The sequence below is a fragment of the Schistocerca americana genome, chromosome 11 (genome assembly GCF_021461395.2).
Source record: "Schistocerca americana isolate TAMUIC-IGC-003095 chromosome 11, iqSchAmer2.1, whole genome shotgun sequence".
In the NCBI taxonomy this organism is placed as follows: domain Eukaryota; kingdom Metazoa; phylum Arthropoda; class Insecta; order Orthoptera; family Acrididae; genus Schistocerca; species Schistocerca americana.
In genome coordinates, this window is record NC_060129.1 from 165,688,076 (window position 1) to 165,712,551 (window position 24,476).

The following is a 24,476-nucleotide window of genomic DNA, read 5'->3' on the forward strand; positions in this document are numbered from 1 at the left end:
GTGGGTAAACATTTTTGAACAATGTCATTACAATCAACTAAATATTAAGCTATCAACAGCAGACAGACAGGAGTTATTTAGAATAACTGAGAAAGTGACGGAGCTATCCAAAGTTCCAGCTGTCTAATTAACTTGATTTAACTGGCATAAGTATGAATAGCAGTATAGTGGTAGTTTATTGCTAATAGGTCCTACAACATACAGATTATTTTCCTACATCCCTGAAAGTTATCCTTTTCGATTGGATAACATGAATGCTATAAATGAATAACAACATTTGTTACTGTGTAGAACTACAAAGGCAGTTGTGTTTAAGGCTCTCATCAGCCACAAGCTTATTCGCATATACCTGGTTCTAGGATATCACCCATTTATTTCGAACCCCGCGATGTGCTGTGTGATGCCAATAAGCCGCGATGTTTTTTGGAAGTGGAAGTGAAATGTTGTTGGAGAGGGCAGTGTGTATGAAGAGGTGCCATGCTCTAGTGGTTTAATTACGTGGAGTCAATATATTTTTGAGGTATGTTATTATGTCATTTAGTGTGCTACAGTCGTCATGGTGAGGGATGTATGTAGTTACATTGCGGCACAATGGAATATATTGTGCAGAATGCTGTCATATAAAACAGAGTATGTCATAAAGTATAAACTGTGCACTTAGGTGTCTGCACGATCGCTGAGTAAGTGGATTAATGTTTTTAATTAAATCGTGGTAGAAGGTAGATGGAACAATGTTTACTAATATATCAAACTTGTGACTCTATTATTATGGTAATAAACAATGATCCATCTACCTTCTCCCAAGATTTAATCAAAAAACATTGGTCCACTTACAACATTTATCGGAAAGTATTTTCTCATGGGTTCCACCACCTTGTCCTACCCAACTCTTCACTTGTCATGTTCACTTACCATCATTCACTGCGCATACAATTAATGAGTGCGACATGCGACAGTAAAGCCGCTGATACCATAAGAGCACTTTTACTCTGGGGTTGAGCTGTATAGGTGAATTGGAGATAGGGGTACCGGCTTTCATAGAGTGTGTGTGTGTGTGTGTGTGTGTGTGTGTGTGTGTGTGTGTGTGTGTGTGTGGAGGGGGAGAGGGGGGGGGGTTATTGGTATCCTGGTCTAGGCTCGGACATATAAATTAATTGGAGATTGGCATATGGGTGCAAACCCTGTCTCCGGTACCGCAGTGCTCTACTACAGGCAAGACCCTACTGGAAATGGTATCGCCTCGTTTTCCTCCAACATTCGAGCTGACTTACAGTCAGTTATGTAGGAAACATACAATTTAATGCTGGCACCACACCTTGATTCAACTTGGCATTCTTCATGTTAACAAATCATTTCCAGGTGTGAAACAAGTGATGAGGGACATGTAAAATGGCACGAATGACTTAGAATTGAACCCTAAGGCTTTGGGTTCACAGTTTGAGACTTATCCACTTAGTAGTGACTGAGGACACCTGACAAACATGTCAATAAGAGCTTTCGTGGACCATTTGGTACTTTGGGTTAGTTGAAACCTTTGATACTGCTTTACCAATTCACAACCAAACTGTCACCTTTCAACCTAAACTAGACCTCAAGTTACACTACAGCTTAGTCCTTCGCCACAGTCTACATTTAAAAAAAAGAAAAAGAAAAAAGGACGGACCAAGGTGGCGCAGTGGTTATCACACTGGACTCACATTCGGGAGGACGACGGTTCAAACCCACATCCGGCCATCCTGATGTAGGTTTTCTGTGATTTCCCTAAATCACTTTAGGCAAATGCCGGGATGGATTCTTCAACAGGGCATGGCCGACTTCCTTCCCCATCCTTTCCTAATACGATGGGACCGACAACCTCCACGATCGGTCCACTCCCTCAAATCAACCAACCAACCGAAAAATGATACAGTAGCGAAATAAATACTACAGCAGCTGTTCTCCTTGTCTTAATGAACGTACATCATCACATTTTGATTTAAAACTTACTGAATTTGTAACTGAGTTAGCCCCTCTTCTAACCATAATTTATCATAAATCCCTTGGACAGAAAGCCCTGCACTGTTCTTGGGAAAAATTACAGGTCACACTCATATACAAGAAGGCTAGTAGAAGTTATTGACAAAACTACTGTCGAATATCATTGACATCAATCTGTTGTAGAATCTTAGAATATATTCTGAGCTCAAACACAATGAGGTATAAAAAAAAAAGACCTCCTCCATGCCAACCAGCACAAATTTTGAATACATCGATCATGTGCAATTTAACTCACACTTTTCTCATATGACATACTGCACACTTTGGATCAAGGCAAGCAGGTAGATGCAGTATTTCTTGATTTTTGACAAGCGTTTAACTCAGTAGCACACCTACACTTATCGTCAAAAGCAATGTTATGAAGAGGATAGATTGCTACTCACCATATAGCGGATATGGTGAGTCATGGACAGGCACAACAAATAGACTGCTAAAAAAGTAATCTTTCGGCCATGTGTGTAAGAGCTGCATTGCCCCCCCCCCCTCTCTCTCTCTCTCTCTCTCTGTGTTTGTGTGTGTGTGTGTGTGTGTGTGTGTGTGTGTGTGTGTGCCCTTTCTGCCCACCAGCTCACTTGTTTTTCAGTCTTTTTGTTGTGCCTGTCTGTGACTCAAAATTTCCATTATATGGTAAGTAGCAATCTATCCTTTTCATAACATCGACATTATTTCATCCTGGATTTTTTATTGTCGAAAATACAATCAAGCGACATTTGTGATTGGATTGAGGACTCTTTGGTAGGCATGATGCAGCATGTTATCCTGGATGGAGAGTCATCATCAGATGTAGTTAAGCAACTTAAAGTGCACCCAATGGAAGTGTGTTGGGATCCTTGCTGTTCACAAGTTGTATATCAATGACCTAGCAGACAATATTAATAGTAACCTCAGACTTTTTAGAGATGATGCGGTTATCTGTAATGAAGTATTGTATGAAAGAGGCAGTATAAATATTCAGATCTTGATAAGACTTTGAAATCGTGCCAAGACTGGCAATTTGCTTTAAATGTTCAAAAATGTAAATTGTGCACTCCACAAAACAAAAAAAGTTGTATCCTATGGCTATAATATCAGTGAGTCACTGCCAAACACCTGAGTTTAACACTTTGTAGGGATATGAAATGGAATGACCACATAGACTCAGTTATGGGTAAAGCATTTGGTAGACTTGAGTTTATTGGTAGAACAGTGGGGAAGTGCACTCAGTCTGCAAAGGAGACTGCTTACAAATCACTTGTACCACTGCTTCTACAATACTGCCAGGGTCGACAGAAGCGTCCGATCCCACGCGTCGGCTTTGACCCGTGACGTAAGGGTGTTGTGTGTGACGTCATGACGGCCCGGAGTTTGGTTTGAGTGTGGCTGTCTCCAGTTCTGTTTTATCTTATTTTATTTACTTTTCTGATCTGTTCGTTCTATCCCGTGAGAATTTTTTTTTTTTTTAAAGACAAAAAACACTAATCAGCTACTGAAGCATCTTTATCTTCTATGGGTTACAGGGGTTACGACCCCGGGTCTAGTGTAGCAGGGGATACAACCCGTCGGCTTTGGACAATGACGTCGCAAGTCGTCAGAGAGCAGTTTACCATTTTCGCTTTTGCTGTTATGTTTCAGTTTCGTTTTTTTACTGATTGCTTAATAAAGTGGATCTGTTTATTCTATCTCGTGAGATTTTTTTTTTTAAAAAGCCAAAAAACACTTATCAGCTACTGAAGGGAGCTACAACACTAAGAAGAATCGCTTCTCGTTTGGCGGCTTGTGACGTCATTGTCCAAAGCCGACGGGTTGTATCCCCTGCTACACTAGTCCCACGACCCCTGGGGAGGTGGGTGGGTATTCATGCATGGCTGTCTTCACTTACACGTTGTAGCTACGCAAGGCGTCTAAATTAGTTTATATTTAGTTTGCCCCCCACCCAAAACACCCCATTTCCCGCGCTTGTCCCGTTAGTGTCATTAGGCTTCTTGTAGAAAGTGTGTGTGTTTGTTTTTGTTTCCGCCATATTTGTGACGTCATGGATCAAAACAGACGGGCGGGATCGGACGCTTCCGTATTTCCTACTGCCAACACGTGTGGGAACGGTACCAAATAGAAATGAAATTGGCCTCTAATAATTTCTGTCACTGTGGTAACTAAATATTCACTCATTTACAGCTTCTAATCACGAGTGTGTTCTCTGTTGCTTTCATATAAAGAATGTTTATGTTTCTTCAATTGACAACAAATTGTAACGCAACAGTTATTTAAAATAAATACGATGGTACGAAGCATCTTGCAAAAAAATTTCGCGTGCGCTATGGAAATCGGAGGGGTTTGAAATAGTACTGCACTCTTATTACATACGGCTGTTAACACGTTTTCACATACCCTGTAGCTGTGGTGCATTTCGACGATCCTTCGTCGTCCTCTGAAGTAACAGACAACTCGAAGTCGCTCATATGAACGTCACCTTTATCCACGCGACGGGCTATAGGAACGTCACACGTCTCTTCGTCTTCCACTCCTTCATCGCTGTCTTCGGAATGAAGTTGTGGCATATCTAAAATATTGCTGTCGTCTCCACTCTCACTGCTTTCTTCAGTTTCGCAGCAATCACCAACCGCTTTCACCCGATATGAAATCCTCTTTCTTTTCATCGATGTCCTCCTTTCCACGTCTTCAATGACAGTCACATTCGCTTCATTAAAATCAACCCCTACTTTGCTGACTTCATCTTCGAACACCGTCAATCTTTCCATAAGCTGTTCAACCAAACTATCAGTTTCGGCATTTGAGAACGAACTGAGTTCCGGATAAACTCGCAGACACGCTCTTCTCTGTTCATTGTATTCCTTATTTTCTTGCTCCAACGCCGAGAACATCGCTCTGTATTGCGTATGTACTTTAGTAAACTGAGTCCCCAGAGACTCTAAGAAGCCAACGTCTTCTTTGCCTTCTGCCAGCGTACAGTCGGGTACACTGAAGACAAATGCGTTCAATTCGAACAATTCTTGTAGTACATACCTAGTTTCATTTTGCTGAAAATCCTTTATTAAGTACAAAAAATGTTTCAGACACTGCCAATCATCGTGCGACAAGCTGATCTTCATGTACCGTGCTGCAGGTTGTTTAAGATAAATTGCTCGCAGTAAGTACAGACCACAAACACGTTCCTCCACTGTTTCCGACTTCAGCCAAATCCTCTTGCAAACTTTTAAGTATTCCTCCACAATCTCTTGCACCTCACCCAAATATTTCCACTGTGTCAGGACGAAAGAAAACTTCATTTCTTGCCATACAGCAGCGAAAGCGTCAAATTGTAAGGAGCCCTTGTCTTTAAATTTCGACAAGAACAGACGGCAATCTTCATTAAAATAATAACCGACTTTCTCAGTACTCATGTCTGGGAGAACGAGCAAAGAAATTTACGAACTTATTATTAGTAACTGTTTCTGTCCATAAAAAATCGATATTTTACTACGTCCCTGTTCTAACATACACAAAAAAACTGAGTGAGAACCAAATGACAATCGAGCAACACAGCTATTGCACCCTTTGCCGCTGCCAATCTAATTATGCTACATACTGCATAGGTTATACGGGTTTAGTGACTTCTTTGGCCAATGAAGCTCGCATTATTTTATTTGTCGATAAGGTTGACGAATATAAGAACTGCACGAAGGCAATTACTTAATTTTATTACTGAAACAGTGTTTTCTGGTTTGCTTCTTTTCGCGGGAATGTTGGCTATCCATAAGAGAATTGATAACCAATGATTATCTGCGTAATGGCAAAGACCACGACAGGGTGAAGTGTGTATGGATGTAAACAATATTGAAAGGAAGTTGGCTTTGTAAAATACTTCCTCGTGGCGTGGTTTTGGGTAGCGTCTTCGCAGTTTTAGTTCGTGACATTCTGTTGTGGTACAAGCTAAGGTTCCTCTTCTCAGAGATGGCTAGCACTGCTGTCGCCGTGGACTTACCAGCTGAAGTTAATGGAAAAAGCAAAGGCGGAGTTCTTCTTATAAAAAAAGAGTGAGTCATATTATACCATATAGAAATAATACCGAGGAAGGGATATTTTGTAACTCATTCAGAGTTTAACTAGCCGGCTGGTGAGGCCGTGCGGTTCTAGGCGCTTCAGTCTGGAACCGCGTGACCGCTAAGGTCGCAGGTTCGAATCCTGCCTCGGGCATGGATGTGTGTGATGTCCTTAGGTTAGTTAGGTTTAAGTAGTTCTAAGTTCTAGGGGACTGATGACCACAGATGTTAAGTCCCATAGTGCTCAGAGCCATTTGAACCATTTTTAGAGTTTAACTAGTCCAATGACTTTCATTTGATGTGCCAGGTACGTGACATCTGATCGCGAGATGGTTGCAGTTCAGGTGGAGAAAACCGAAAATGAGAATGGAGAGAAGCCAGCTGAAAATGAAGATAATCAGCCTCCACAGAAGAAGGCACGTTGGAGCAAAGAACAGAAAAAGAATCGCAAAGGTAGGCCATGTCTGTTTTTGCTGGTCATAGTTTATTTATTAATAGTTACTCTGGATTACCTTTTTTTCTTTTCTTTTTTTTTTTAAAAAGGACAAGCACATGGCAATGTACAAAATGTGAATTAATATGTCGCACACATATAATGTGATAGTTGATGCTGACACGACTCCTCTGCCCCTCGTTAGCTCCCTCAAACACAATAATAATAATAATATTTTATTGATCGTCTAACAATTCATTGCAGATGTACAAAAACATTTCATGATATGCAACACAGCACTACGTCAGATGAGGTTAAACATGGGGTAAATGGTGTGTGTAATAATTTATCATATTACCATTACTTATATATATATTCACATTACTGGTTTTGGGCAAGTACGTGACATCTTCAGAAGTGCTTAATCCACTAAAGAGCTTTGCACAGGTATATAAACAAATATAGTTACGCGCCATGGCCAATACTAAGTCATTTAACATATTTCAGTGAATGAACATCTTATCGTCACATGGTAAAATATGTCAGTTTTTAAATAGATTATTTGTTACTATTTACTTTTTTTTTCAGAATAGTTCTTACTTTGCTTGTAACAATGATTTTCTTGTAATGAGTAGGAAGAGTTTTTTAGAAGAAATTTCTTAAGCTGAAGCATAATAGTGATAACTATACCTAGCAGTGCATTGGTTAATTTTAATCTTGTATAATGTGGATAATTTTCATAGTGTGTCTGTGTTTGTGTGTGTAATTTTTTCCTTTAATAATAGTATTGTACTGAAGACAGTGAGAATATATGTTGTTGTACAGTTTTTTTTAATATACAGTACATGTGTTCTTACAACCACAATAATAATAATAATAATAATAATATCATCTCCATACATAATTACTGTGGAGCTTACAGGACAGTACTGAGTGCCATTCACATAAATAAAAAACAGAAGAGGACTCAATACTGAACAATGTGGCACATCATATTTTACAATTGTAATTTTAGTTTTTGAACACCATTTTCTGTTTAAGGATGACAAGCTGTTTCCAGTTACTCAGTAGTTGATTAAGTTAGAAGCAGCGCCTCTTGTGCCACTGTTTTATAGCTTATCATGTAGGATAGTAATGTTCACACAGTGAAAACCTTTCTCAAGGTGTAGACACATATCTGCAACATGAATTCCTTGTTCTTGATGCTGCTACCACCTCCTCAATTTACTGAGCAGCTTGGTAGTTGATTTACGTTTTAGGAATGCATTTAGATTTGCAAATGTTTGGTCCATGAACCATGGACCTTGCCATTGGTGGGGAGGCTTGCGTGCCTCAGCAATACAGATAGCCGTACCGTAGGTGCAACCACAATGGAGGAGTATCTGTTGAGAGGCCAGACAAACGTGTGGTTCCTGAAGGGGAGGCAGCCTTTTCAGTTGCTGTAGGGGCAACAGTCTGGATGATTGACTGATCTGGCCTTGTAACACTAACCAAAACGGCCTTGCTGTGCTGGTACTGTGATTGCCTGAAAGCAAGGAGAAACTACATGCGTAATTTTTCCTGAGGCCATGCAGCTTTACTGTATGGTTAAATGATGATGGCGTCCTCTTGGGTAAAATATTCCGGAGGTAAAATAGTCCCCCGTTCAGACCTATGAGTGGGGACTACTCAGGAGGACGTCGTTATCAGGAAAAGAAAACTGGCGTTCTACAGATCGGAGCGTGGAATGTCAGATCCCTTAATCGGGCAGGTAGGTTAGAAAATGTAAAAAGGGAAATGGATAGGTTAAAGTTAATTATAGTGGGAATTAGTGAAGTTCGGTTGCAGGAGGAACAAGACCTTAGGTCAGGTGAATACAGGGTTATAAATACAAAATGAAATAGGGGTAATGCAGGAGTAGGTTTAATAATGAATAGGAAAATAGGACTGTGGGTAAGCTATTACAAACAGTATAGTGAACGCATTATTGTGGCCAAGATACATACGAAGCCCACACCTACCACAGTAGTACCAGTTTATATGCCAACTAGCTCCGCAGATGATGAAGAGATTGGTGAAATGTATGATGAGATAAAAGAAATTACTCAGATAGTGAAGGGAGACAAAAATTTAATAGTCATGGGTGACGAACTCGATAGTAGGAAAAGAAAGAGAAGGAAACATAGTAGGTGAATATGGATTGGGGCTAAGAAATGAAAGAGGAAGCCGCCTGGTAGAATTTTGCGCTGAGCATAACTTAATCATAGCTAACACTTGGTTCAAGAATCGTAAAAGAAGGTTGTATACACAGAAGAAGCCTGGAGATTATATAATGGTAAGACAGAGATTCAGGAACCAGGTTTTAAATTGTAAGATATTTCCAGGAGCAGATGTGGACCACAATCTATTGGTTATGAACTGTAGATTAAAACTGAAGAAACTGCAAAAAGGTGGGAATTTGAGGAGATGGTACTTGGATAAACTGAAAGAACCAGAGGAGAGCATTAGGGAACAATTGACAAGGATGGGGGAAAGATATACAGTAGAAGAAGAATGGGTAGCTTTGAGAGATGAAATAGTGAAGGACGCAGAGGATCAAGTAGGTAAAAAGACGAGGGATAATGGAAATCCTTGGATAACAGAAGAGATGCTGAATTTAATTGATGAAAGGAGAAAATATAAAAATGCAGTAAATGAAGCAGGCAAAAAGGAATACAAACGTTTCAAAAATGAGATTGACAAGAAGTGCAAAATGCCTAAGCAGAGATGGCTAGAGGACAAATGTAAGGATGTAGAGGTGCATATCACTAGGGGCAAGATATACTGCCTACAGAAAAATTAAAGAGACCTTTGGAGAAAAGAGAACCACTTGCATGAATATGAAGAGCTCAGATGGAAACCTAGTTCTAAGCAAAGAAGGGAAAGCAGAAAGGTGGAAGGAGTACATAGAGGGTCTATACAAGGGCAATGTACTTGAGGACAATATTATAGAAATGGAAGAGCATGTAGATGAAGATGAAATAGGAGATACGATACTGCATGAAGAGTTTGACAGAGCACTGAAAGACCCAAGTCAAAACAAGGCCCCAGGAGTAGACAACATTCCATTAGATCTACTGACAGCCTTGGGAGAGCCAGGCCTAACAAAACTTTACCATCTAATGAGCAAGATGTATGAGACAGGTGAAATACCCTCAGACTTCAAGAAGAATATAATAATTCCATTTCCAAAGAAAGCAGGTGTTGACAGATGTGAAAATTACCGAACTATCAGTTTAATAAGCCACGGCTGCAAAGTACTAACACAAATACTTTACAGACGAATGGAAAAACTGGTAGAAGATCAGTTTGGATTCCGTAGAAATATTGGAACACGTGAGGCAATACTGACCCTACGACTCCTCTTAGAAAATAGATTATGGAAAGGCAAACCTATGTTTATAGCATTTGTAGACTTAAAGGAAGCTCTTGATAATGTTGACTGGAATACTCTAATTCAAATTCTGGAGGTGGCAGGGGTAAAATACAGGGAACGAAAGGCTATTTACAATTTGTACAGAAACCAGAAGGCAGTTATAAGAGTAGAGGGGCACGAAAGGGAAGCGGTGTTTGGGAAGAGAGTGAGACAGGGTTGTAGCCTATCCCCAATATTATTCAACCTGTATATTGAGCAAGCAGTAAAGGAAACAAAAGAAAAATTCAGAGTGGGAATTAAAGTCCATGGAGAAGATATAAAAACTTTTGAAGTTTGCTGATGACATTGTAATTCTGTCAGACAGCAAAGGACCTGCAAGAGCAGCTGAACGGAATGGACAGTGTCTTGAAATGAGGATATAAGATGAACATCAACAAAAGCAAAACGAGGATAATGGAATGCAGTCGAGTTAACTCGGGTGATGCTGAGGGAATTAGATTGTGAAATGAGACACTTAAAGGAGTAAAGCAGTTTTGCTATTTGGGGAGCAAAATAACTGATGATGGTCGAATTAGAGAGGATATAAAATGTAGACTGGCAATGGCAAGGAAAGCGTTTCTGAAGAAGAGAAATTTATTAACATCAAGTATAGATTTAAGTGTCAGGAAGTCGTTTCTAAAAGTATTTGTATGGAGTGTAGCTATGTATGAAAGTGAAACGTGGATGATAAATAGTTTAGACTCGAAATGTGGTGCTACAGGAGAATGCTGAAGATTATATGAGTAGATCACACAACTAATGAGGAGGTATTGAATAGAATTGGAGAGAAGAAAAATTTGTGGCACAACTTGACTAGAAGAAGGGTTCGGTTGGTAGGGCATATTCTGAGGCATCAAGGGATCACCAATTTAGTATTGGAGGGCAGCGTGGAGGGTAAAAATCGTAGAGGGAGACCAAGAGATGAATACACTAAGCAGATTCAGAAGGATGTAGGTTGCAGTAGGTACTGGGAGATGGAAAAAACTAGCACAGGATAGAGTAGCATGGAGAGCTGAATCAAACCAGTCTTTGGACTGAAGACCACAACAACAACAACAACAACAGGTTGTGTTTGTTGAGAAAATTTGTAATTCATGATGCAAATTACACAAGTAAAAGACATTTAGACACTACCACTCAGTTCCACATAACCCTACATAGACAGTCAGGATAAACAGATTCCATCATAAGGAGGGAGAGGGTGGAGTGGTGACAGGAAGTGCGTCTGGGCCACACCTTAAACAGGCCGCTGCAGACTTTCGGCCACTGCCATGGCCACGGTGAGAAGTAATGCCTACAATTTGGTAGTCTCAGTACACACTTGACACTGTGGATCTCTGAATATTGAATTCCTCAATCATTTCTGAAATGCGATGTCCTATGCATTTAGCTCCAACTACCATTCTACGTTCAAAGCCTGTTCGTACACACGGTTTGGCCATAATCACGTCGGAATTGTTTTCACTTGTATCACCTGAGAACAACTGGCAACTTCGCCAACGCATTGCCCTTTTGTACCTTGCTTACGCAATATTACCACCATCTGTATATGTGCACATAACTATCCCATGAGTTGTCACCTCAGTATACACCACTGTAATAAGACCTATGATAATTTATAAGGCTACTGTGTGGTGGAATGTAGTAGAATGGAAGGTGGCTAATAAGGAACAGGGCAAAGGGCAGAGACTGGCCTGCTCAGCCACTACAGGAATTAGCAGTACTCCCACTAGTGGGATGAAGACCATACTGGACAAGCCACAAGTATACCTTTGGGTTACAGTGGAGGCAGGGGCATATAGGTTAGGGATGGAAAAAAAATGTCCGTTTAAAACGGATATCGGTTTGGGTTGTTTGAGGAAGGAGACCAGACAGCGATGTCATCGGTCTCATCGAATTGGGGAAGGACGGGGAAGGAAGTTGGGCGTGCCCTTTCAAAGGAACCATCCCGGCATTTGCCTGGAGTGATTTAGGGAAATCACGGAAAACCTAAATCAGTATGGCCGGACGCGGGATTGAACCGTCGTCCTCCCGAATGCGAGTCCAGTGTGCTAGCCAATGCGCCACCTCGCTCGGTAAATGGATACCGGTGTTTTGGCTCCTAACAATGGGTATTTTTTTGGTATTTGTTTGGTCTCGGTTATAGCAAGTGTTTTTTGTTTTTTACTAATAACTGAGTAAAAGACCCAAAATACCTATTACCCGTAGCAGCACTTCTAAAATTTTTTGTTCTTAAATAAATCTTTTTTAAAAAAGGAGTAATTTTTGTTCGTAAAATTTGCATTGGTTTCAAATGTTGCGTTATTACAGAAAATGGGAAAAGCAATCGGTGCTGACAGAAACGAGCCACAAACACGTGGCGTAAGAATTGATACGGCGTTGCCGAGATGATGATCTCTGTGTTCCTGTGTGTCATAGCTTAAGGTACATGTGTGCATGCAGTGCACAAGATTCGCCCCCACCTGGTCTATACGGTAGTTTCTCGCTGTCGTTGTCGCACATCTGTTGTATTACAGAATGGCACTGTTGCTATTATAGTCTGGAAATATTTTTACGATGTGACATAGCAGTGAAGTACAGTGCTTCATTTGCTTTAAAAGATTAAAGATTTATCTGCTATTTCTATGAAATAATAAAAGAGGAAGGAAATTATGATAACAGTAATAAATTAAAAATTAACAATTCATTCGCAATATAAATATAAAGGAGCTGGTCTGCTGCCTGTGTTTACATAATATTTCTTATTTATCTGCTTGTAGTCCTTGAAAAAAGACAAGAGTTCTTCAACCTCTGTTTACACTCCTAGCACTGACTATTTGTAATGACCAAAATTGTGCTATAATGCCTAATTACATGATTTTGTTAGGAGAGTTTCAAAAAAATTAGAATCAGTAGGAGAATACTGGTGATCTTTTTGTAATATTCAACCATTTATCACTTTTCGAGAAAGGCAGCGAATGATGGACGGACTCAGTTTTCTTTTATTTACCTGTTTAATCCAATAGTTTGATTCTGAACATCTTGAAATTGAGATAATCGAAATTTTACAATTTCTGCTTGATTTCTACATTTATTGCAGGAAATAATGGGAGCAAAAAAAAAAAAAAAAAAAAAAAAAAAAAAAAAAAAAAAAAAAACTGAAAATCAGTTATTTCAGAAACTGCATATTTTGAGCCGTTTGAACAGTCAGCTTAAAGCGGTGTGGAAAAAACTGATGTAAACAAAAACTTGTTATTTCAGTGATAACCACCATCCCTGATATAGGTATAAAACTGGAAATAACTCTCTCACACTTATGTAGAGAGTGTTGTAAATATTGGAATGGTCGGGGAAATACTTGCTAACCATATTATAGTCTTACAGCTGCTTCAATAAATCTTTTAGTGTAATGATTGGAATAACAAACCATGACACCATTCAGGAGACATAGTCTAGTATACTGATGGGTCTTAAAGGCATGGAGGTGCTGGGGCCTAGACTAGAGAGAGAGAGAGAGAGAGAGAGAGAGAGAGAGAGAGAGAGAGAGAGAGAGAGAGACAGCAGTCTTTCTTGGGAAGCTGACCGCAGTGCTCCAGGCAGAAATATCTCCTATCAGAGGATGCGTGGAGGAGAATTTGCATACATACTACAAGAATTGTAGCATCTATATTTATTCTGACAGCCAAGCAGCTCCCAAATCTCTATCAACCCCCTCAACAAGATCAAAGATTGTTGCAGAATGCCATAAAGCCCTTGTGAGACTTTGGGATAGCAACAGTGTAAACCTGCTGTGGGTCTCTGGTCATTCCAAAGTTAGTGGCACGGAATAAGCAACTAGTCCGGCAAGGACAGGCGCGACAAACAATAAAACCAATGTGTGCAATTGGATCAGGAGGCAGCCTGTAGAATATTGGACTGTGATCCAAAAGCAAAAATGTGGCAAGCTAACAATGCCGAAGTCACGTTCCGACAGAAGTTCTGTAATCCTGGACTTGAACAAGGGACAGAACTGGGTATAGAGGAAGGAGCCCCCAAGAATAGACTATGGGATGAGGAGGAAGCTGCACCACACATAACTGTCCAGTGCAAAGTGTTGGGAGCAGATACCACCAAGTGTTCGGGTCATTAAATCCTGAAAAAGTCGTGTCTGATAAGGAACTAATAAATGTTGTAGGGACGTTCTTGGAGAATGTAAATACTTCAGAATTAAAGGAGACCACTACTGAAAAGCATAAATGTTGAGTTATCAATAGGCACACATTATAAAAGGAAAACTTGTTAGCTTTTGGAGTTATTGTTTGACAAGCCAAGGCGCGCGCGCGCGAGCGTACACACACACACACACACACACACACACACACACACACACACACACACACACACACAAAGCAGCGTTACTTCCATAATTCGAACTGGGAACAACTGCCAACATAAGTAACTTAGAAGTACCGAGTGATCAAGAAGTCAGTATAAATTTGAAAACTTAATAAACCACAGAATAATGTAGATAGAGAGGTAAAAATTGACACACATGCTTGGAATGACATGGGGTTTTATTTGGAAAAAAAAAAAAAAGTTCACAAAATGTCCGACAGATGGTGCTGGACAGCAAAACGTCAGTGACTGCGCATGACAGTCGTGTATGAAAGGAGCTGTAATGAGAGAGAGAATCAGATGCACCAGCAGTCGCAGCATGTTGACGTTACCTGAAAAGGCGCTTTTAGTGAAGCTGTATTATCAGAAGGGGAATGTGCTAGTTCAGCATTACGATCCTATCGCCATAGGAAGGGGATTCGAACGGGTAAAGGTCAGTTGACAAATGCAGCTGTGGCGAGAATGATTACGAAGTTCGAAGCAACGGGTTGTTTAGACGATAGACCTCGTAGTGGCCGACCGAGCACAAGCCGTAATTCTGCTGAGACAGTTCAGGACGAAATGGAGACTGTAGCGGGTTCGTCTATGCACGGGGAAGTCAGCGCTCGTGCAGTCGCACATTGCAACAGCATTCTGTACACTACTGTTTGGTTGGCACTGAGGTGTACCATCCGATGCCATCCGTACAAAATCCATCATCGTGAACTGTTACCTGGCGGTTTAGTGAAGCGGAGGGCATTTGCGGTGTGGGTGTTTCAAAAGATGGCGGAAGATGGCGATTGGTTGAGTAACATGTTGTGGACTGACGAAGCTCATTTCACGCTCCGAGGGTCTGTCAGTGCCCACAACTGCAGAATTTGGGCTACTGAAAATCCAAGAACTGTTGTGACTGTTATCGGGCCTTTTTTCTTCGAGAAAATGCATGATTCTAGTTTTGTAACTGCTACCGTGATGGGTGAGAGGTACACCGATATGTTACAGAATCGCATCATCCCCAGCCTGGCTGATAAACACCTGCTGGAACGTACGATGTTTATGCAGGATGGCGCTCCACCCCATATTTCTAGACGCATGAAAGATCTCTTGCACGCATCGTTTTGTGATGATCGTGTGCTCAGCCGCCACTTTCATCACGCGTGGCCTCCCAGGTCCCCAGACATCAGTCCGTGCGATTATTGGCTTTGGGATTACCTGAAGTCACAAGTGCATTGTGATCGACCAACATCTCTAGGGATGCTGAAAGACAACATTGGACGCCAATGCCTCGCCATAACTCCAGACATGCTTTACAGTGCTGTTCACAACCTTATTCCTCGAGTACAGCTACTGTTGAGGAGTGATGGTGGACATATTGAGCAGTTCCTGTAAAGAACATCATCTTTGCTTTGTCTTACTTTGTTATGCTAATTATTGCTATTCTGACCAGATGAAGCGCCATCTGTTGGACATTTTTTGTAAAACCCCATGTCATTCCAAGCATGTGTGTCAATTTGTACCTCTCTATCTACATTATTCCGTGATTTATTCAGTTTTCAAATTTATACCGACTTTTTGATCACCCGGTAGATATCCTCAGTGCAGCAAAGCAATTAAAATCACTTAACAAAGGCAAGGCCTCCAGTCCTGATTATATACGTCAGGCTCCTCCTTGAGTATGCAGATGCAATAGCTCCATATTTAGCAGTCGTACATTGAAGGATCTGTACCCAAAGACTGGAAAGTTGCTCAAGTCACTCCAGTACCCAAGAAAGGAAATAGATCTGCTGAACTAGATACCCGTATAACTACAGTCGATTTGCAGTAGGAGTTTGGAACATGTACTGTGTTCAAACATTATGAGTTATCTTTAAGAAAATGATTTATTGACGAACAGCCAACACAGATTCGGAAAATATAATTCTTGCGAAACACAGCTGTTTTATTCTTGCAAAGTAATGAGTACTTTTTGCAGGGGATATCAAAATGATTTCATATTTTTAGACTTCCAGAAGGCTTCTGACAACACTCACAAGCAACTTCTAATCTAATTATGTGCCAGTTTTACGACTGGATTTGTGATTTTCTGTCAGAAATCATAGTAATTGACAGAAAGTCATCAAGTAAATGAGAAGCAATGTCTGATGTTCCCCAAGGAAGTGTTATAGTCCCTCTTCTGTTCCTGATCTACATAAACGATTTAGGAGACAATCTGGGTAGCACTCTTAGATAGTGTTTGCAGACGATACTGTCATTTACCATCTTATAAAGTCATCAGACAATCAAAACAAGTTGTAAAATGCTTTAGACAAGATATCTGTGAAAAAAGTGGCAGTTGGCTGTAAGTAAAAAAGTGTGAAGTCATAACATTAGTACCAAAAAGAATCCACAAGATTTCAATTACATGATAAATCTCATCAATCTCAAGGCTGTAAATGCTGGTAAATGCTTACTTATTATAGTTATGAATAAGTTAAGTTCGAACGATCGCATGGATAATATTGTGGGTAAAGCAAACCAAAGACATGATTTAGTGGCAGAACACGTAGAAAATGCAGCAGGTCTACAAAAGAGACTGCCTGCACTGTGCTTGTACATCCCTTTCTGGAGTACTGCTGTGCAGTGTGGGATCTGCACCAGATAGGATTGACGGAGGATATTGAAAAAGTGCGAAGAAGAGCAGCTTGTTTTATACTATCGCGAAATAGGGGAGGGAATGCCACAGATATGATACACGAATTGGGGTAGCAGTTGTTATAACAAAGGTGTTTTTTGTTGCAGCTGGACCATCTTATGAAATTTGAATTACTAACATTCTCCTCAGAGGTTGAAAATATTTTTTTGGCGTCCGCCTACATATGGAGAAATGGTCATCTTAATAAATTAAATCAGAGCTCTGGTTTCTCCTATCTTGGAATCAGTTCTGAGACTCACTTTTCATTATTGTGTTCAGCTCCTTCAGCGATTCTGTTTTCATCCCATCAGTGACGGCAAACCGGCATTCTTTTGTGGTTCCCTTCAGCCTCGGAAATAGAAAGAAGGTGCAGGGGGCCATTCCTGGCAAATATGGTGATGGCCGTGGCAACATAACGGTTCTGTTTTTTGCCAAAAAATCATGAACAAGCATTGAGGTATGAGCGGGAGCTGAATCGTGATGCAATTCCCACGAGTCATTTTGCTACAATTCTGGCTTTCTTTTGACTGGTTCATGCAGAGGGTGCTTAACTTGCAGGTAGTATTTATTACTGACTATTTGGTGATAAGGCAGGAACTTGTGATGCACTATCCCATGTAATAGAAGAAAAGGGAAGAACTTTCACAGTTGATCAAACTTGTCGAATTTTTATCAGTCCATGGCTCTTCAGGCAGTTTCCACTGGGACGACGGGGCCTCGGTTTCGATGCCGTGCCTGTATACCCATGTTTCATCACCTGTTGTAACATTCTTTAGAAACTCTGTATCTTTGTCAGGTTCATTCAGCACTTCCTGAGCTGTGTCTACATGGCATCATTTTTGCTTGAAATAGAACAATTTCGGGAGAGACTTTGCTGTTACACGTTTCATGCCCGAAACATTGAAAAAATTGCTTGGCATGAGCCAAAGGATTCGCTGATGTCATTGGCAGTGTCTCTGGTGGCGATTCAGTGATTTTCCAGAATCATTTTCTTTACTTCTTAACATTGTCATCAGTAATTGATGCGCTACAGCATCCCGGGCAGTTGTCATTTCCAACATCTTGTTGGCGCTCTTTGAAACATTTATACCATTCGAAAATTCTTGGTTTACTCGTAGTAGATTCACCAAAAGCCACAGCCAATATTTGGAATATGGTCAGCACTTTATTCCATTTTTCAAGAAAAATTTAATGCAAATTATTTGATACATTTTTTTCGAAAGTAAAAATTCACTGAGCACTTGAAAATACGTATATTTTTTCTGACTGCCAACAACATTATAAATGCCTGACATTGTCAGCTGGAGAGTGATCCATTAACTCAATGTAAAGAAAGCTTCTGGTATGAAGTTCCTTATTGCCTTGACCAAGTATATTTACACTGGATTATTAATTTCAACAGGACTGAGCTGCCATCTTCAGGTCCACAGAATACAGCACAGCGCAGTATGATTTCAAAATGTGTACTCTGTGGATCTGATGATTGCAGCTTAGTCACGTAGAAACTAGTAAACGAGTGTACATATATACGGTGGGCAATTAACAAAGTAATATCAGAAGCTTTGTTTATGTGTCAACAATAAACTAAATATTAAAAACAGAGGGCGTTTGATATAATGAAGAATATGATACATCAGCTTTGACTAATGAAATTAAGAGCAAGTAAAGGGTTGGACAAAAATAAGGAAACACTGTGAGAAATGTATGCTTCAACAAAAATGTAGATGCTTGCCGAGCCTGCAGGTGGCACTGTTGTATTTGGTCACGAACAGCACCTGTGCGATGTGCTCAATACATTGCAAGTGTCAGTCATGCTCAGAACAGTGGTTCTGTGTAGTTTTGAGTCCATTATATCAGAGCTAACTGAAGTTAAACATGGGGAAATTGTCGGTGGGCGTTTCCTTGCCGAGGTAGCAGAGTTGTTTGTTGTTTAAAGAGGCACCGTATTGGAGATTTGCGTACAAGGAAAGTGGAAAAGCATAATCCCCTAAGTCACAACATAGATGAAAGCATGTATTGAGTGATTGTGACAGACAGTCATTGAAGGGGATTTTGATGAAAAATAGGGGGACGACAGCTGCAAAATTCACTGCACAATCGAATGTCGCACTCGCGAACCCTGTCAACATTGAAACAACTTGAAGGGGCTTCATAGGCAGGGAACTGCAAGGCAAACTGGATTTCCAGAACCACTCATCAGTGTTGCAGATGACCTTAACACAAAAACATGGTGCTGAAACCATAAAACCTGGACTACAGAGTGATAGAAGAACGTCACTTAGTTGGTCGAGTCCCGTTTCACACTGTTTCTTGTTTCTAACTTCTGGCCGAGAGCGAAACATGGCAGGAGTTTGGGGATGATTTGGGTAGCCGTATCGTGGTATTCCTTAGCCTCCCCGTCCCGAGTGTGGGGTTTGCCAGGGATTGAGTGATAGGGGTACATGCTGCAGGAAATTCGGTCGGTTGACTGAACTGAGAGGGAGACTGATTGTCTGATGATGAGGAAAATAAGTACTCGAGAGATATAATTAACCTCAAAATTTATTATGAATCTTTAAATCGAATTTACTTTCCTAGCTAAGGTGCCTCAATGTTAAAAGTCAAGTCCTCACACAGAGACAGTGACTGTCTAATCACTGTTCCGTCTGCTAACTGAATCCCTCGTCTGAATCTAAGATCGACAGAGTCTTGCAGCCATTTAATTCCGACTGAGCAACATCAGCCTGACACACTTGCTGCCTCTGTCCGCAACCACTTGTCGTGCCTATCCTGTACTGTCACCGAATCTCCACATAATCTTTCTCTCCACTGGATCTCCAGTTCTAGCATTTTGTTCGTCTTTCGCCTTAGACCTCACCAGCCCCTGAAGTGATGTAGCTTGTAATGCTTCACACTGCCTATTGGCTATGTTGATTTTTTTGTTCATTGGCTATCTTGCAGAGACCAGAGGGGATAGGAAGCCTTTCCCTATACGGCTACCAAATTCATCCTAAGCCTTTCATTGGTGTCTCGTGATGTAGTGTCCAGTACCAGCCCCTCATTCTTTCTCTCTTGCAGCTTGTGTTCTCTGTCTACAATTATTTCCTAATGACCTTGCCTCATTAATTCTGTCAACTAGTTTACCTTTACTGACACTTTGCTTCATTGATTCTGTCAAGTAATTTATCTCTTATCTCTGTAGGCCTCCTGAATCACTCTCCTGTGCTTCTGTACTTCAGGAATGTGACATACTTATCTCTATATGCCTCTGAAATCGGCTCTTGTAGCCCAACACCTGTGGCCCTTGTGGCTTCTGCCACATCCAAAGTTTCATGTTTAATCCAACATACTTTCAGTAGTGTTCACAAGACTTATCTTTTAGTTAAGGAAATGACACTGTGCAAAGTCACATTATTGCGAAGGATTATGTGACCGTTTTGGCTGATCGGATCCATCCCACGGTAGTATTTTCACTGACGGTGATGCTGTATTCCGAGATGACAGGACTCCTGTTCACACAGCTAGCTCGTCCCGGACTGGTTTTGTATGCACGAGGATGAATTGTCGCATCTCATCTAGCCATCACAGTCGTCAGATCTCATTGTTATTGAGCCTTTGTGGGATACTTTGGAGAGATGGGTGCGTAATCACAATCCACATCTGTCGTCATTACCTGAGTTTGCCACTATTAACCCTCAAGTGGGTGCGTATGTATAAAGTTTGCCAAGTACAAAAACATTGGTTTGTACCTTTCCATTGTTGTTTTACAATTGCGAGCTCATACTTAAATTTCTGTGCAGGGAAGAGACCCCACCCCCCAAGAGGGATCATTGCCGATAAAATTTTATTAAATAACTTTTCCATTCATAATGTACAGCCGTAGCCGGCTTGGGCATATTGTGGTGGAAGGTGCTGGCCGGAAGACCGTGGTTGGCACATTCCTGCCACATGCTCCTCGGTCAGACTCTAGTCCCACGAGTTGGTTGCACTGACGAGGGTACGCTACTAGCAAGGCGCGTTGGTGGAATCGACCCTCCGGTCAAAGACTAGTCATGTGATCACATGGGAACACAGCCGGGAGCGGCGAGGACGGCTCGGAAACAGCTCCGCGCTCGCTTAGCTTCAGACCTCGGCCCCGAGTAGTCGCTCCTCTAGCCTCTGCCTCTCTCCTCAAACCTCCTGATGAACAGACGGCAACTCCTCTCGGGGCTGCTCAGCCCTACGTAGGCACCCATGTACCATTGTTACACGAATAAACAGGGTCCATTCCAGCTTGATTACTTTTAATTATCACAACGCCCACTGCTCCTGACCTCTATCCTGACGAACGTTTCTTTGTTACTGCTTCAGCAGAAACGGTGATAAGTTGTGTTGTCACACGTCCGAGTGAGCAACAGCTATATAAAATAAACAGCAAGCTAGGTGAGGAAAAAATTTACAGTTTGAGCAAGAAAATGACACAGGTTCTCAGCTAGCAGCACAATCCGACACGGAAGCAGCTATGTAGGAGGTAACTAGTAGTCAAGTAAGTAGATTGGCACGGATATGAATGCAACTGTGCTGTTTAATGCATAAAGTGGATCATGATTTGGGGCGAGGGCAACACTTGTATGGGGCAATAGGTGATGTAACGAAAGTTTATTTTATTATTATTTAACTGAGTAGTGGTTTAGCTCATATAATGTAAGTTTATTTTGTTGTTGTTTACTTAAACTAAAATTATACTGTAATTCTGCTCAACATAAAGAAAGCTGTTCTTTACGCGTGTTCAGAGTATGCCATGTGCCCACTTGAGGGTTTAGAGGAAGAGTGGTATAACATCCATGTGAAAACAATACGGTACCTGAAATTGTCCATTCTAAGAAGACAGGAAATTGTTTTAAAGCCAACAGGTTTCCTACACAGTATTAGGCATGGTAATATGCTGTATTTTTGGTACATCCATAGTTTTGTCCAATTCTGTATATTGACTAATGTCGTCCAGTGATACATATTTTAATCATCCAATTATCTGGACTTTAGTGGGAATATTATTGAAATCTTTAAAATATCAAACAACAGTTAGAAAATAGTGGTTTACTTCAGACATAAGAACATCATAGCTCATTTACCAATTCACTTTCCAAACAGTGATGTGAACATATCTGGCACCTGCACAAACCCCACCCCCACCCCCATCGGTGCCCAGGACACCCTCTACAGAAACACGTATAGTAATGTAATATATAGAACTTACTCTAGTAATTCTAATAATAATAATAATAATAATAATAATAATAATAATAATTTACTCTAATAACAATATATTTTCTGGAAAATCTTGTTTGTTATGGAGACCATGTAGCACCTGGGGCATGATAGACCCTCTTCCCCCCCAACTCACCCCCTCACTGCATCGCTGTTTCCAACCTAACCTAGACCTCAGGCGATGCTACAGATTTGTTTGTCACCACAGCTTCTGTTTAGTGCTAAAGGCAACATTGCTGGTCAAAGGAGAATGGCTGCATTGCGAACTTCAACATACTAGCGACCGCTGGCCCCATTGAGTGAAGAAATATAGTTTTTGTTGTTATTTGGAAATTGGAAAGGAATTTTTTTATTTGTGTGGCCACAGTGTTCGTAGTTGCTTTATGATTCTCGAGGGTATTTTTGTTTTGTCATTGCAACTACATAAATGCGTGATTTTTTTTTTTACCACACATTTTTGTAGTTGCAACAACAGAGAAAAATATCCCCAAGAAATAGAACGGAAATGTTTGTGTGATGCATTTCCTATTCTTTAAGTTGCCAACAATGTAAAGAATTTACTATACAGTCGTTTTCAGGGCCTTCATTATAGTTTTGCTTTGGCATTTAATAGACTCTTATCAGAAGCAGTAAAGGGTGTAATAAGCAATTGAATGGAAAAGCGATTTGTAAGAAAATAAAACCAGGTTAATGGAATGTAGACAAGTTAAATCGGGTGATGCTGAGGGAATTAGATTAATAAATGAGAGACTAAACATAGCAGATGTGTTCAGTTGTTCAGTCGGCAAAATAAAACTGACAATGATCTTGGAGAGGATACTCTCCCTTCGTTAGAAAAGCTCCAGGACAGGTTTTTTTTTCTTTTTTTTTTTAAAAAAAATCTGAGTTTGCAATATTTCAAAGGAACAAATGTTGTTCTTATGTTACGTGGTATGTGTGCATTCTTGAAATGACCTTGGTCAGGTTTCTGCACAAGCTCAGTAAGTGGCAGGGCTGTGCTTTACAACTCACAGTTTTGGATCTTTGCGCATTAGTTACGGTGGTACAATGGATGCTGATTGTGAGCAAAGAGTGGGCACCTAGTGAAATGTGAACAATGATTAAGCAAGCATATGTTGGTGAGACACTTTCAATAAGTCTTGTTTGTGATTCGCACAAAAGGTTTTGTGAAGGCAGAGATTCAGTGCAAGACGATCCCAGAGCCACTCACGAACTACAGCACATACCAATGCAAATGTGGGTCATGTAATACAGTTATTCCAATAAGATTCGTCATATAACTGTGCATACAATAATGTAGAACTTAATTTGAATTGTGATATTTGTCATAAGATTTTACGTGAAGGTTTAGTGAAACAGGAACTTAATGAAAAACTACACTAACAGATGAACAGAAAGAGGAAATGTGAAGAATTTCTGCTGAAGTACTGGATAGAACAAGATGTGATCCCACATTTCTGTCAAACATTATTGCTGGGGGTGAAAGTTAGTGTTACCAGTACGACCCTCACACAAAGTGTCAAAATGCTGAATGGCAGAGTCCTGAATCACCAGCCTCAAAAAAGTCGAACAGCAATCTTCGAGAACAAAGACAGTCTTGATCACATTCTTTGATAGTAAAGAATTAGGTCACCATGGATATGTTCCTCCAGGTCAAACAGTGAACCAAACTCTTTACACCGAAGTCTTGAAAAGTTTGCAGCAAACAGTTCAATGTCGCCTTCCTGATTTGTGGTATTCTCAGAACTGGCTCTTACTGCATGACAATGCAAGACCCCATACTGCTTTATCTGTTACCAAGTATCTGGCCAGACACTTTGTTGTTGACACGCCACCTTTACCATATTCGCCCGACCTCTCGACCTCGTGATTTTTTTTCTTGTTTTCGCGAGTGAAAAGGCGACTAAAAGGAAAGCTTCATCAAGAAATCGCAGACGTCCAACGAGCTGTGACAAATGAGCTTACAAGCGTATCACTTTAAAATTTCCCTGCTTGCTTCCAAGACCCCAGAAACATTGGCAACTGTGTATAGATAGCCAACGGAACTACTTTCATAGGAGCTAGGATCATTATTTGGTAAGTGCAATTTTCTGTTTTTAAGAAAAACCTTCCCTGTAAGTTTTTTGACAATGGCAGTGAAATGCAGATTGTAAATAGCAGGAAAAGAGTTTCTGAAAAAGATAAATCTGATGACATTGAATATAAATTTAATGAAGTATTTTCTGAAGGTATTTGTCTATATGGAGGTGAAACATTGATGATAAGCCGTTCAGACAATACGGGGAAAAAAGAAAAAAAACTTTTGGAATGTTGTGCTACAGAAGAATG

The 24,476-nt window shown here is 40.6% G+C and overlaps 2 protein-coding genes across 4 annotated transcripts in view; one reads left to right on the forward strand and one right to left on the reverse strand.

The window, feature by feature from the left end:
• The window catches only part of LOC124553743, a 42,186-nt gene extending 36,670 nt beyond the window's left edge, over positions 1-5,516 (reverse strand). For all 3 annotated transcript variants that reach the window (XR_006968126.1, XR_006968127.1, XM_047127678.1), the window contains exon 1: positions 4,402-5,516. Coding sequence is in view for 1 of the 3 variants with exons in the window: in XM_047127678.1 (XP_046983634.1) it covers positions 4,402-5,414 (1,013 nt within the window). In the remaining 2 variants the exon portion in view is untranslated. The remainder of the gene's footprint in view (positions 1-4,401) is intronic.
• Positions 5,517-5,799: 283 nt separating this feature from the next.
• LOC124553688 (tRNA-dihydrouridine(47) synthase [NAD(P)(+)]-like) overlaps positions 5,800-24,476 on the forward strand; it is a 226,826-nt gene continuing 208,149 nt past the window's right edge. The window contains exons 1-2 of the mRNA XM_047127588.1: positions 5,800-6,047; positions 6,361-6,506. Coding sequence (XP_046983544.1) covers positions 5,965-6,047; positions 6,361-6,506 — 229 coding nt within the window. The 5' untranslated portion in view covers positions 5,800-5,964. The remainder of the gene's footprint in view (positions 6,048-6,360; positions 6,507-24,476) is intronic.